The sequence below is a fragment of the Octopus bimaculoides genome, chromosome 4, assembly GCF_046866305.1.
Source record: "Octopus bimaculoides isolate indiv1 chromosome 4, ASM4686630v1, whole genome shotgun sequence".
Lineage (NCBI taxonomy): Eukaryota > Metazoa > Mollusca > Cephalopoda > Octopoda > Octopodidae > Octopus > Octopus bimaculoides.
Window position 1 is genome coordinate 93,172,338 of NC_142931.1, and position 12,819 is coordinate 93,185,156.

General features: G+C 36.2%; 1 protein-coding gene across 1 annotated transcript in view; it reads left to right on the plus strand.

Annotated features, from left to right (window-relative positions):
- Nucleotides 1–12,819, plus strand: part of LOC106879865 (collagen alpha-4(VI) chain) — a 90,437-nt gene that overhangs the window by 46,188 nt on the left and 31,430 nt on the right. The window contains exons 7-10 of the mRNA XM_089351006.1: nucleotides 2,110–2,545; nucleotides 7,354–7,377; nucleotides 8,566–8,589; nucleotides 9,412–9,560. Coding sequence (XP_089207132.1) covers nucleotides 2,110–2,545; nucleotides 7,354–7,377; nucleotides 8,566–8,589; nucleotides 9,412–9,560 — 633 coding nt within the window. The remainder of the gene's footprint in view (nucleotides 1–2,109; nucleotides 2,546–7,353; nucleotides 7,378–8,565; nucleotides 8,590–9,411; nucleotides 9,561–12,819) is intronic.

The following is a 12,819-nucleotide window of genomic DNA, read 5'->3' on the forward strand; positions in this document are numbered from 1 at the left end:
ATACTACCTAACAAATACGAAGAAGAAGAAGAAGAAGAAGAAGAAGAAGAAGAAGAAGAAGAAGAAGAAGAAGAAGAAGAAGAAGAAGAAGAAGAAGAAGAAGAAGAAGAAGAAGAAGAAGAAGAAGAAGAAGAAGAAGAAGAAGAAGAAGAAGAAGAAGAAGAAACAACAAAAGCTATAAAACAAATGAAATCCAAACTAAAACTAGAACAGCAACGGACCATGATAAAACGATGGCAAGAAAAGCCCCTACATGGTAAATACTGGGCTAAACTAAATGCAAAAGAAATAGACAGAGAAAAATCCCAGCAATGATTGAGAAGCTCAGGACTCAAAGCAGAGACTGAAGGATTTTTAATTGCTGCACAAGACCAAAGCCTCCCCGCCAGAAATTACCAAAAATATATAATGAAAAGAAACAACAAGTAACTGTAGAATATGTGGAGATGGACAAGAAACAATAAATCATATTATATCTGGCTGCCCAGTCCTGGCTAAGACGGAATATATTCACAGACACGACAGAGCTGGGACCTATATACACTGGAAGCTATGCCAACACTATGGAATAACAACAGAAAAAAGATGGTATAAACACACGACAGAAAAGGTCACAGAAAACGAGAAAGCAACCATACTCTGGGATATGCCAATACACACAGATAGAGAAATTAAGGAAAATAGACCAGATATAGTTGGCAAAGATCATGAAGAAAAAAAAATGCTTTTTAATTGATGTATCAATACCAGCAGTTAACAACGTTTCCCTAAAAGAAATGGAGAAACTTTCAAAATACAAAGACCTTGAAATAGAGGTAACTCGAATGTGGAATCTAAAAACAGAAAAATTCCTATCATAGTAGGTACCTTAGGTTTAATTAAAAAAATATTCAGACAAATACATAACAAAAACACCAGGACTTACAAATATATATAACATACAGAAAATTGCACTACTGGGCACTACACACATCCTACGCATAACACTTTCAATACAGTAACCATAAGAGCATCACAGCAAACCACAGCACATACCCAAGGCACACAGAGCTGCGCTTGGTAGTGAAGTGAAAGCACGTTATAAAAATAAAACTACTGAACAATAATAATAATAATAATGATGTCAAGATTCCCTGATGCAGTACTAGATTGCTTTGATCCAGTACCAGAATGTCCTGATGCAATACCAGGCAGTGGCTCTCATAGGCTTCTGATTTTAACTGATTTGAAGTGTTATGATGTACATTGTTTTGTCTTGGTATGGTTGTAATGTATGTGCCTGGTATATCCTTATCAGACTGGTAGTCATGATGGGTATATTGCATTTCGTATATTTGTACCCCAACGTCATTTTCATGGTGTGTGCTACTCTCTCACTCATTATTATTATTATTATTATTATTATTATTATTATTATTATTATTATTATTATTATTATTATTATTATTATTTTCATTATTATTAAGGCGGTGAACTGGCAGAATCGTTGGTACGACGGGAAAAATGATTAACAGTATTTCTCCTGTCGCTACATTCTGAGTACAAATTACGCCGAGGTCGACTTTACCTTTCATCCTTTCGTGTTCGATGAAATAAGTACCGGTTACGCCCTGAGGTCGATATAATTGACTTGCCCCATCTCCCAAAATTCAGGCCTTGTGCCTATAGTATTTATTATTATTATTATTATTGTTGTTGTTGTTGTTGTTGTTGTTGTTGCTGTTATTATTATTATTATTATTATTATTATTATTATTATTATTATTATTATTATTATTATTATTATTACCGTGGCGATCTGGCAGAATGGTTAGCACGCTGGGTAAAATGCTTAACGGTATTTCGTTGGTCACTGCGTTCTGAGTTTAGATTCCTCGGAGATCGACTTTGCCTTTCATCCTTTCGGGGTCGTTGAAATAAGTACCAGTTACGCACTGGTTCGATGTAATCGACTTAATCACCTTTCTCAAGCTGCTCTTGTGAAAAAAATTTGAAATCATTATTATTATTATTATTATTATTATTACTATTGTTATTATTATTATTATCATCATTGTTGTTGTTGTTATATTATTATTATTATTATTATTAATTTTTTTGTTTATCCAGACAAGACTAGGAGTTTTATCATTCAGTGATAAGGTAGAAATAAATTTTAACCTGAACGAATCTACTGACAAATCTACTACTCTACAGAAAGTCAGTCGAATTCAACAGCTCTCAGGAAGCACTTATACATGGCTGGCATTAAGAAAATTAGTTAATATGTTTAAACCTGGAAATGGTGCTCGATCTTCTGTTACACAAGTCGCCATTATTCTGACTGATGGAAATTCTCAGAAACCACATGAAACTTTGAAAGCAGCAAACATGATTCATCGTCAAACTCGTATTAAAGTCTTTGCGTTGGCCATTGGGGAGAACATAGCAGCATATGAGATTCGTGGCATCGCCAGTTCTCCAAAGGATACATATTTCAAACAAACTGCGTCTTACGCTGCTTTGGAGAGTATTATAGAAAGATTCTTTAACACAACATGCGAAGGTATGGCTTTATTTCTTTTTTCGATTTCATATTGAATGTACTAAATGCATTAAATGTATGCAATCCTATTAAATGTATATTAATCCTCATTTTCAGATCCTTATTGTTTTGCAATGGGGATCTCTCCATATAAATTTTTAATGTAAGCAAATTTCTCAGTGAATATATATGATAAATTCTCTAATAATCTCAGCAACATTTCATGAATATCCTCGTACTTTCTTTTTTCTTCAACCAAAAATGTTTTAAAAAATGATGATTCGTAACTAAGTAAATATACTAATTAAACACTTAAGTAAGAAAGAGTAATATGTTGAATTTCTTCTCACACATTATCATATATTTGCCCGAAATATTTCGGGCATTTTTTACAAACACTTTTTTTAACCTGAGTACTAAGATAAATTGTTTGATTTTAATCTATTAAATCTTTTCGTACAGCAACCGCCGCGAATTTTCTTTACTACTCTCTAAGGCGACAAGCTGGCAGAAGCGTTACCACGCCGGGCTAAGTACTTAGCAGCATTTCGTCTGTCTTTACGTTCTCAGTTCGAATTTTACCGAGTTCGATTTTTGCCTTTTATCCTTTTTGGGTCGGTAAAAGAAGTACCAGTTGAAAACCAGGGTCGATGTAATCGACTCGCCCCTCCTCTGAAATTGTTGGTCTTGTGCCAAAATTTGAAATCAGTTAATATCACTTTCTGAATGAAACAAATATAAAGAGAGCAAAATACTATTCTCGCAAAAAAATTATTAATGTGGTTGTGTTAACAATTGAACGTACAATTATCAAGCAAAACGATAAATACTTTTTGAGTAACCAAAAAGAAATTTAATTATTAATAAAAGAATAGGTCTCCCATATTTTTCTAAGACCTAGAGTTTTATTAAAAGAAGTTGTCCACATTGCATCTTTAATACACCTGCTGCATCAGTGACACTCGTGGAGATCATTGCTAGAAATAATCTCTTATCTATAACGATATTATACTGATAAAGGTAACTGGATATGGAAGATGTATGCTGCTTAATGCTACTCTTACGTGGAGGGAGCGTGTGTTTGAGAGAAGAAATGTATGAAAGGGAAAAAAAAAAGGCAACTAAAATATATATGTAAATATATGCGAAATGTCTGGTCTACCTATATAATGCATTATGTGTCTGATGAGGGGTAATTGATGTAAAATAACTAACTCGTTATTAAGGAGGGTGTATTACCAGTGAACTACAACAGTTATAACTAAAAAAAAATAGTCAGTCAGTGTCATGGTCGCGGCGGACAAAACTGAAAAGGTGTTGCCCCGGATAATGGCGAGGAAGACGCACTAGAAGAGCCATTCCGACTTATGGGGCTCGCACTTGCTGATAGTCATCTTCTCCTCGATAGCGGTGAGCAGGGATGTAGTCCGGGGACTAAAAACGCCGGAGGCTCGACCACAAATCTGTCAGAGAGCGGCCGATGCTTTGACAGTTTGTCCTTCTCGGCCCGACGAACAACGAAGCCTGGGCTCTCAGCCGTACACACCAGGTTGCCGCTGGAGGTGTCGCAGCATGTAGCATTCCAGATAGGAGGTCTACCACTGTGGAACGGGAAAACTTACATGCCGTCTAACTTTTTACTTTCCCTACTGTCCATCTCGCGGACTCGAGCTGGGAAGGCAGCAGCATTTGTAAGACTCACAAATCCTGAGGCCAAACTTCGATGAAACACCGATGTGCAAACACTCGCTATCCAGGTGAATGTCATTCGAGAGTGATGGCACTGCTGTTGGGCTAGGAGATCGATCAAAAACATGTCAGACGGTGCTGATCAATTCAGCGTACCAGCTCGTCGAAGATAATGTTGTACTGGATGGCATCCTACTTGCTTTGTGGAGGCCGGACGTCAACAAAGGAGAGAGGGGAATGAGCGTCCGGAAGGCGAAGGCTTATCTGGCTCCATGTTGCGTAGGACACCTCACGTTACCTGATCACAGTAGGTACAGTTGTGTTGTGGAAAACCCTTTTGATGGGAACATGGCAAGAGGTCACCAACGAAAGAAATGCCGGTAAAGCCTGTGACATCGGAAGTCGAGGCCATCATAGACGAGTAAGGCGGTATGTTGCCATTCAGTGTCGTCAAACCGGACGCTGCATATCTTCTTAGCGTTCTGTACAAAACAGGCCTCAAGATCTGTGAGAAGAAATGTATGGCTGTAGCAAGGGGCACTGCTGAAAGTATATAGAAGCTTTGGCATGGTGAAACAGTTCTTTCATAGAAAGAATGCCGGACGGACGGCTATCAGGTTCAGTTTACTTGTCATAGTTTTGAGCTTCAAAGACTGGACCTGATGGTGGGGCGAATGGCAGACTGGAGGATAGGTGAGCCAAGGATAAGAACGTCCTCTTTCGATGTCACCTCCAACTCGTGGAGTAATGAACTTGGACGAGTTAATCAAGAAGCTAGTCCTCGCCAGCGCGAGAACCACTGATCGGAGATCTTGGCAGACACTTTCTTCGGGTTCACCCATTGTTGCATTGTCCAGGTACCAGACATTAAAAGAAGGAGTAATGCTTCGAGCAATGCCGTCCAACCCGAGAGCGCAGAGAAGGGAGCTACTGGATCACCCTGCTGAATGCCGGTCTAAGATGGTATGACCTTATATGCAATGAGAAGCATGTTCGGAGACCCGTGCAAGTAAGCTAGCGGGTAGGCAGACGGGGCACGACTAAGACAGGTTTCGATCAAGTGGTCGCGACGCAGAGAGTTGAAGGTATTTTTCATGTCAATCTTAACAATGAGGAGTCTAAAATCATTGTATCAATGTCAGGGAGACTGAGGACGAGCAAACCGAAATAGAACAGCCATTTCCATTGAATGGGTCGACTGGGGTACAGAGCGTTTCCATTTGAGGATGCGAGGACATTGGCCACAAACACTCAAGCCGCTTTCGGGGTGATCTTAAGAGGGATCTTCCGAAGCACTCTAAAATGCGCCGAGCAGGTAAATTGTCTCGTCTGAGCGTGTGGTGGATGGGCACAGCCGCATAGTCGAAGAGAAGAGGTAGCTGCTGTATCTCCATGTTGAGAGAAAATTCGAGGCCCGTCGTGTCAAGCCGACGCAAAAGAGATGATGCGCTTTATTGTAAATAATGTTGTCTAAAACCGAATCTTTCATATTAATTTATCTAATTTTTTTCTCCACGGTCAACGTATGTAACGTTTCACTATGGAATGAAATCGAAGACATAATCTAATTTTACATACAAAATCTATATTATTTCTAAGACAATCGACTGAAAAACTATGGAATAAAATTGAAGATATAATCTATTATTGACAAAACATTATATCATTCATAAGACAGTTGATAAATAGAGAAATATTGAAATTAAATAACGATGTGTATATAATTCATAATGTATTTACGAATATACAATAGTACTAGCTGTAAGATTTCATCTTAGAGACAAAATTCGTTCTCCTTAATGAATTCGTATGTCAAAAACTCAGCCTGTGCTAAATGACATCACCGAACCGCCAGACACTGATGTTTCAGAATAATCTTCCTCCTCAGAGACGGACACTCCAGGTCATTCTTAGATAGGTAGGAACTTTCGTTGTAATATAAGCAAACAAAACATTTGCTGATTTTTGCAGAAACTGGCCAAGCAACATGCATATGAAAATTCAATGAATGGTTTTATCAATGTACAATGACTGCCATCAAGAGTTATTTCAACTACTAGAATTGAAGAATTTGACAGAAACCATGAAAAACTTCTAGGAGTGTTGATGAGGACCAAGTAGCTCTTTACCCACTACAGTTTTCGAAATCTCTTAAAATCTTGACTACTGAAACATACATACATACATACACTCACAAACGTACACACACACACACACACAAACACACACACACACATATATACATTACAGAGCACTCTCTGCAATTGACACAGAAAAGTGTTAGTAAAATTGCTGGTGTTGACGCCGTACGCATTTTGCTAATTCTCCGTATCAACATGCAAACATCCGATATATACCCTTTTATTATAAGAAGACGTAGATTCCGCCGAGGTCGACTTTACCTTTCATCCTTTCGGAGTCGATAAGTACCAGTTGAATACTGGGGACGAAGTAATCAAAATTGCTGGCTTTGTGCCAAAATGTGACACCATTATAAGACGTAATTTTTATATCAAATCTGTGTTTGTCATCTCCATAGACAAAAATTAAGTGAACAGTTATATGATGATATCAGTCGAGTTGAGGATCTTCTTAACCTATAGATATCTGCTAATCAGTCGCCTTAACATATTTAGAGGATGTAGATAATCCAAGCGTTAAAACAGCAAAATTAACAAAAAAAGAGAGAGATAAATTGTTGGCAATACAAGGATTGTTTCAATTAAAAATTATTGATTTAAGTGTTTTTAGGAAAGTATGTATTTAATACAACTATATAAAAATTTAAAAAATAGGGGTTCTTTTTTGTTTCATTAAACGGTTAAGTTTTTCTTAGTAATGTTACTTTTATCTTTTTCGTGATTACATAGCAGTAAAATAGAATATTATGTATTCCGTTCGTAAAACAACAGGCTGTTACTAGATAAAAAATGAGGATATGATGTTCGTATCGAGTTAGCTAGCATGTACATAGCCCGGAATAAAACAATGGATAATGAGTGAAGTTTGAAGTCATCGAAACATAGCGTAGATATAAAGAACTTTTTGAATATTTAATTTTTTAAGAAGCGGTTAACAGTTTTGAAACTTTAAAATTAGTCATTTTGTAGTTTAAAAAATTGTTTCTATTTCTTTTCTAGAGATTTATCGAACAACTACGACTGGTAAGAACTAAATTTCGTTTCTATATGTATTTCTCAAATCGACTAATTATTCTTTTTTCAGGCTTAATTTTCACGGCACATTTAAGTGAAACGAGTTCCTCTGTGTTCAATATTCTCAGACATTCAGGCTTGCTAAAGTTTCTAAAACCCATATGATCATAGATTACACTGCATACTTGCTAAAATATTTACTTAGGATCCCGTTCAAAACGGGGGCACCAGTTTTCATTTATGTTTTATGTAGTGTTTTTTGGTACCGAAAGACTTTCAAACTTCGTATACTTATTTATTTTGTGTTATAGAACAGAAAAAATTTTTGTATTCGAATTTATTTCATGTAAAAAATTGTCTTATTTCGATAATTTCAACCAATCACTGACAAGTATTCAGCTGTTTACACTTACTCCTTTGGCAATTTAAGCGGTGTAAAGCGTATTTAATCTCCATTACTTCTGACATTTTGCAGAGAGGCAACACACGTGTGTTCGTTTTCCCTAACCCTAACCCTAACCCTAATTGACTTGCTCCTTCCCTCAAAAACCAGGCCTTGTGCCTATAATAGAAAGGTTTATTAGCTACTGCCAATATGCTTCAGCCATTTTTTGACAAGGAAATAATAATTTTATCACCGCCAGAATCGTTTGAGAATCGTTTGTTTACGTAGTCAGCACTTAATTTTTACGGCTGAATGGACGTCAGTCATTGGCTGAAATTACAGAAATACGACAACTTTAACATGAAATAACTTGCGATGTACGTTTTTTTGTTAAGAAGACTAAGAGAAAAAGATGTTTTATATGACACATTCTACCAGTGTCCCAAGTTTCAAAGTGTTTCGTTAAGAAAATACTGGTGTCCCCGTTTTGAACAAGATCCTTTACTTACTACAACAACTTCAGCTGAACTACTTAATAAATATATGCAAAATTAAATTTCTTTCATAAAATATTAGAATATATATTTTTTCGCTTTCATTATAAAAATATAAGTATTTTATGAGGGAGAAATTTACATTAGTGAAGGAGAGAGAAGGGGTATCGTATCGGACATACGAGCAGATTTCATGGGAGTATTTGAAATGTGAGTGAAGTTAAATACTTTTTACTGAGGACAGAAATGCATCACAGTTTTAAAACTTTAAAATTAGTCATTTTGTAGTTTAAAAAAGTGTTTCTATTTCTTTTCTAGAGATTTATCGAACAACTACGACTGGTAAGAACTAAATTTCGTTTCTATATGTATTTCTCAAATCGACTAATTATTCTTTTTTCAGGCTTAATTTTCACGGCACAATTAAGTGAAACGAGTTCCTCTGTGTTCAATATTCTCAGACATTCAGGCTTGCTAGAGTTTCTAAAACCCATATGATCATAGATTACACTTCATACTTGCTAAAATATTTACTTACTACAACAACTTCAGCTGAACTACTTAATAAATATATGCAAAATTAAATTTCTTTCATAAAATATTAGAATATATATTTTTTCGCTTTCATTATTAAAATATAAGTATTTTATGAGGGAGAAATTTACATTAGTGAAGGAGAGAGAAGGGGTATCGTATCGGACATACGAGCAGATTTCATGGGAGTATTTGAAATGTGAGTGAAGTTAAATACTTTTTACTGAGGACAGAAATTCATCACAGCTTTTCTTTACTTTGAGCTTACACGTTGCTTGCTCTACAGCAAAACCAATGTTCAAACTATATTGAATGCAAAAATTGGATGCATAGCTTGAGTTCTTTATAGATCGCACACAAAGAAGCCAGTCGGTGCCAACGGTTAACCTTCATATGAATAATTGACAAAAGGTAGTGGATTTCGGAATCGAAAGAATACTGGGCAATATGCTTTGCAGTTATTAGTTACATTTGTTATGTTTTGAGTTCCAATCCTACTTGGCTCTTCATTTCCTTTTATCCCTTCTGCAATACACTGAATTTTGCTTCAAGTGACTATACATATCCTCAATATTAATAATTTACTTAAGGATTATTCAACAAATGATACACATATATGTATGATTTCAGCAATCACACCTGTAATATGTACCGAGCCAGCTGACATCGTATTTGTTCTTGATTCTTCAACCAGTATCCGTAAAACAGATTTCGAAAAACAGCTTGAATTTGTTAAATATTTTGTACGGACTCTAAGTGTTGGTCAAAATGGAAACCAGGTATGTAAAAATTTACACTTAATATATTTGATTACAAACCAAACTTTGCTGCCAAATATTCACGCGATGCTTACTTTCTAAGTACACTATAAAGATTGTTCCCAAATTTCTGCAATTTACATTAGTGGTAACCATTTACTATAGTTTAAATGAATATTATGTTTATTTACTTATTACTCTTTAATATTTGAAAGGACTAAGGAGGTGATCTGGCAGAATCGATAGCACGCCAAGCAAAATGCTTAGCAACATTTCGTTTGTTTTTACATTCTGACTTCAAATTCCACCAAGGTCGGCTTTGCCTTTCATCCTTTCGATAATATAATCACAGGAGTCGATGTAATCGACTTACCCGCTACCCTGAAATTGCTGGCCTTGTGTCAAAACTTGAAACCAATATTTGATGTAAGTTGAGTATAATTTACTTCAATCTGATTTATATTTTCAGCACTAAATTACTATGTATACAGTAATTCATTCTCCTGCAGTATGCCGTAGCTATCAAAGGTCGTTAACATCTTGAATATGCAAGATTTTGGTCTAATAGTGTGCAAGGCGTTAATCTGCAGTACATGTAACTCATTTTCAGTTGAGTAGAGTGAAGCAACATGTAATAAAATGCCTTATACAAGAATATAAATGAACCACCAAGTCCCACGACCTGACAATTCTAAGTCCAGTAACCTAATTACTAGGTCGCGCACATTCAAATATGCAGTAATTTGGATGGAACTTTGATTTCATTGATATTGTTCCATCGCTGATTACATATTTTCCAGGAGGCTAAACATTGAGAAGAATGGAGGACATTTCTAGTAGAGTAATAATTAAACCCATACTAATAATTAATTAATAATAATTAATCAGATAACAAGCAATTCAGTATTTAAAATTCAATGTCTCTATTTACTTTCTATTTTTAATTAATTTGATAACTTGATTTGCTACATCCATGGTAATCTAAAGAATTCACTAAATGATTTTACCTAGTTTCATCTCTATATATCACGATATCTTTATTGAAGAAAGGCAAGGAAAAAGAGCATATAATTTTGCCTTTAGAAAAAGTTTTTTTAGTATAAGGGCACAGATGAAGAAATCTCCCTCCAATACATAGAATATTGTGGTTTCCATATATCAAGTATTATCATCTGAGATTACATGCCTAGTCTTCAAGACGTGGAGCTGGCGTGACAACAGTTTTCTCAAACCTGCTCACAGTCGTCCCACAATATCTGGGACAGTGGAACGCAAATCACAGGCACAGATATATTTGGTCATGTCGTTCACTATCACGTTTGCAATACAGATAGTGATTGCCGAGATGGCCAAAAACCTGTAATCGAGTGGGGACTGCATGAAGACGTCAGAGCCATCCTGGAATTGCACTCTGTCTTCGATGTAGATGAAGAAAGAAAGCGCTGCAACTGGTAGTCCGGACAAAAATGCCCAAGTGTTACACAAGATGTAGCTGTAAGAGCGCTTCCTTTTCGGCGAAGTAGAAAAAGTAGGGGATACGAGAAACTGGAAGAGGGGGTGCAAACATTATAAAAAGAGCAGGATACAGAAACTATAACCCCCAGCTCTGATGATGATAAATAAAAAAATACACTTTATGTCCAACACCAAAAATTAAAAAAAAAACTCACCTCATCTTTAGCGCTGGAAGCTAACAACTATGAGGGAAGTTTTCCCTATACAATAGCATCATCCTACGTCTTGCGATGATGAGGAACAAATGTGGCTGCTGCCAAAACTGATAAGTGCAAAAATGGAAAAATTTAATTCAAACTAAAGGTTCCGAGAGCATTCAGAGAGAGTCCATTGCTAATCAGATGACAAATTCTACACAGCCGTTGAGATAACAGCTGAAATCGACATGGTTCTACTTAACGACGAGGAGGAACACAATGAAGAACTTGTGCCAACTTGAAGAGACACAGAAACGGAAGGTAGACAGAGCTGCAAAGTGCTCTGCTACAACGTAAAAGTTGGTTTCCCACTCAATTCACTGCAAATATTATATTGATTATATCTTATCTTATTTGCTCTGTTTGTTTAAAAGATATAGTTATTCCCTATCTAATATATATCAATTTTGAATGTCTCAAAGTCATGTACCCTTCCTTGTTTTTATACAATTGTTTGTCGTAGCCTACGCTTCTTGGCACGCGATATTTTATGAGTGAATGATTAGTGGAATTGTCCTTCACAACAAGGGAAGACGTGATAGGGCAGAGCAGATAATTTTCCTCTCATCGGTGGTTTTGATGAAAGTGGTTATGTAGTGTGTGAAGTTGGAAAAAGATAAGGGCAGCTCGTTTCTTCTTCAGTCAAGCCTTAATCGATTTTTTCATATTCCATTGGGAAAGAAATGTGAGAGTAAAGGAGGAAATGCTCACTTCAGGTGAATTTGTGAAAAGGTGGATAACTATTATGAAATGCGCCCGTACATCAGAGAACGACAGATAGAAGGCAGTTGCCGTAGTAGTCAGGTTGATCTGGTATCTATAGGGTCTTTGATTATCCCTCGATCCATGTGTTCATGTCTATACATACGATATATAGGCTTTATTTTATTCCCGTTTTACCCCTCACCAAAATTTATGTAAACCCCATAGTATAGATAACTTTTGTAATGTCCCCTTCGTTTCTATGACAAATAAAATATTATCATTATCTGTTACAATCACTTGTCACATTGAGATATTGACATTTTCCTTTTCTTGGTTCAATTTCCATCGATCAACCTTTTTAAGGTTGCAAATAATGTCGCTATCGTTCTTCTGTAAGCTTACCTTTATTCTGTCGTGGATTGCCTTTTGTTCATTTGTCATGTCACCATTAGTTTTATTGTCTTCTTTTAGATCATCTATATGTCTCTCATCAAATAAACTACCACTGCTCTTTTCCTGTGCTATAGTATTACTCTTATTATTAGTAAGAACTCTATTTTCATTGTTATCTCTGCTGCTATTTTCCATGACCCGTCTTTTGAAAGCTTCAAGCTCTACTTTTGTGAACCAACAATTTTTTCTTATTGCTCTGGCTTGATCACATAGTCTCTGTTCCATGAGTTGAAACAATCCCTTTTCTCTCCGATGATGATACATACGTTGTCGGTAACCCCTAATTTGAGCACCATTTTCATCTACTGGGCTGCTCAGGTAGTAACACTCCATGACCACAGCATTAATTTGTTTGCTCCATCTACGCTGTGTATGGTGGTCCCTTTCTGGATATCGACAGGTTGGAGCCG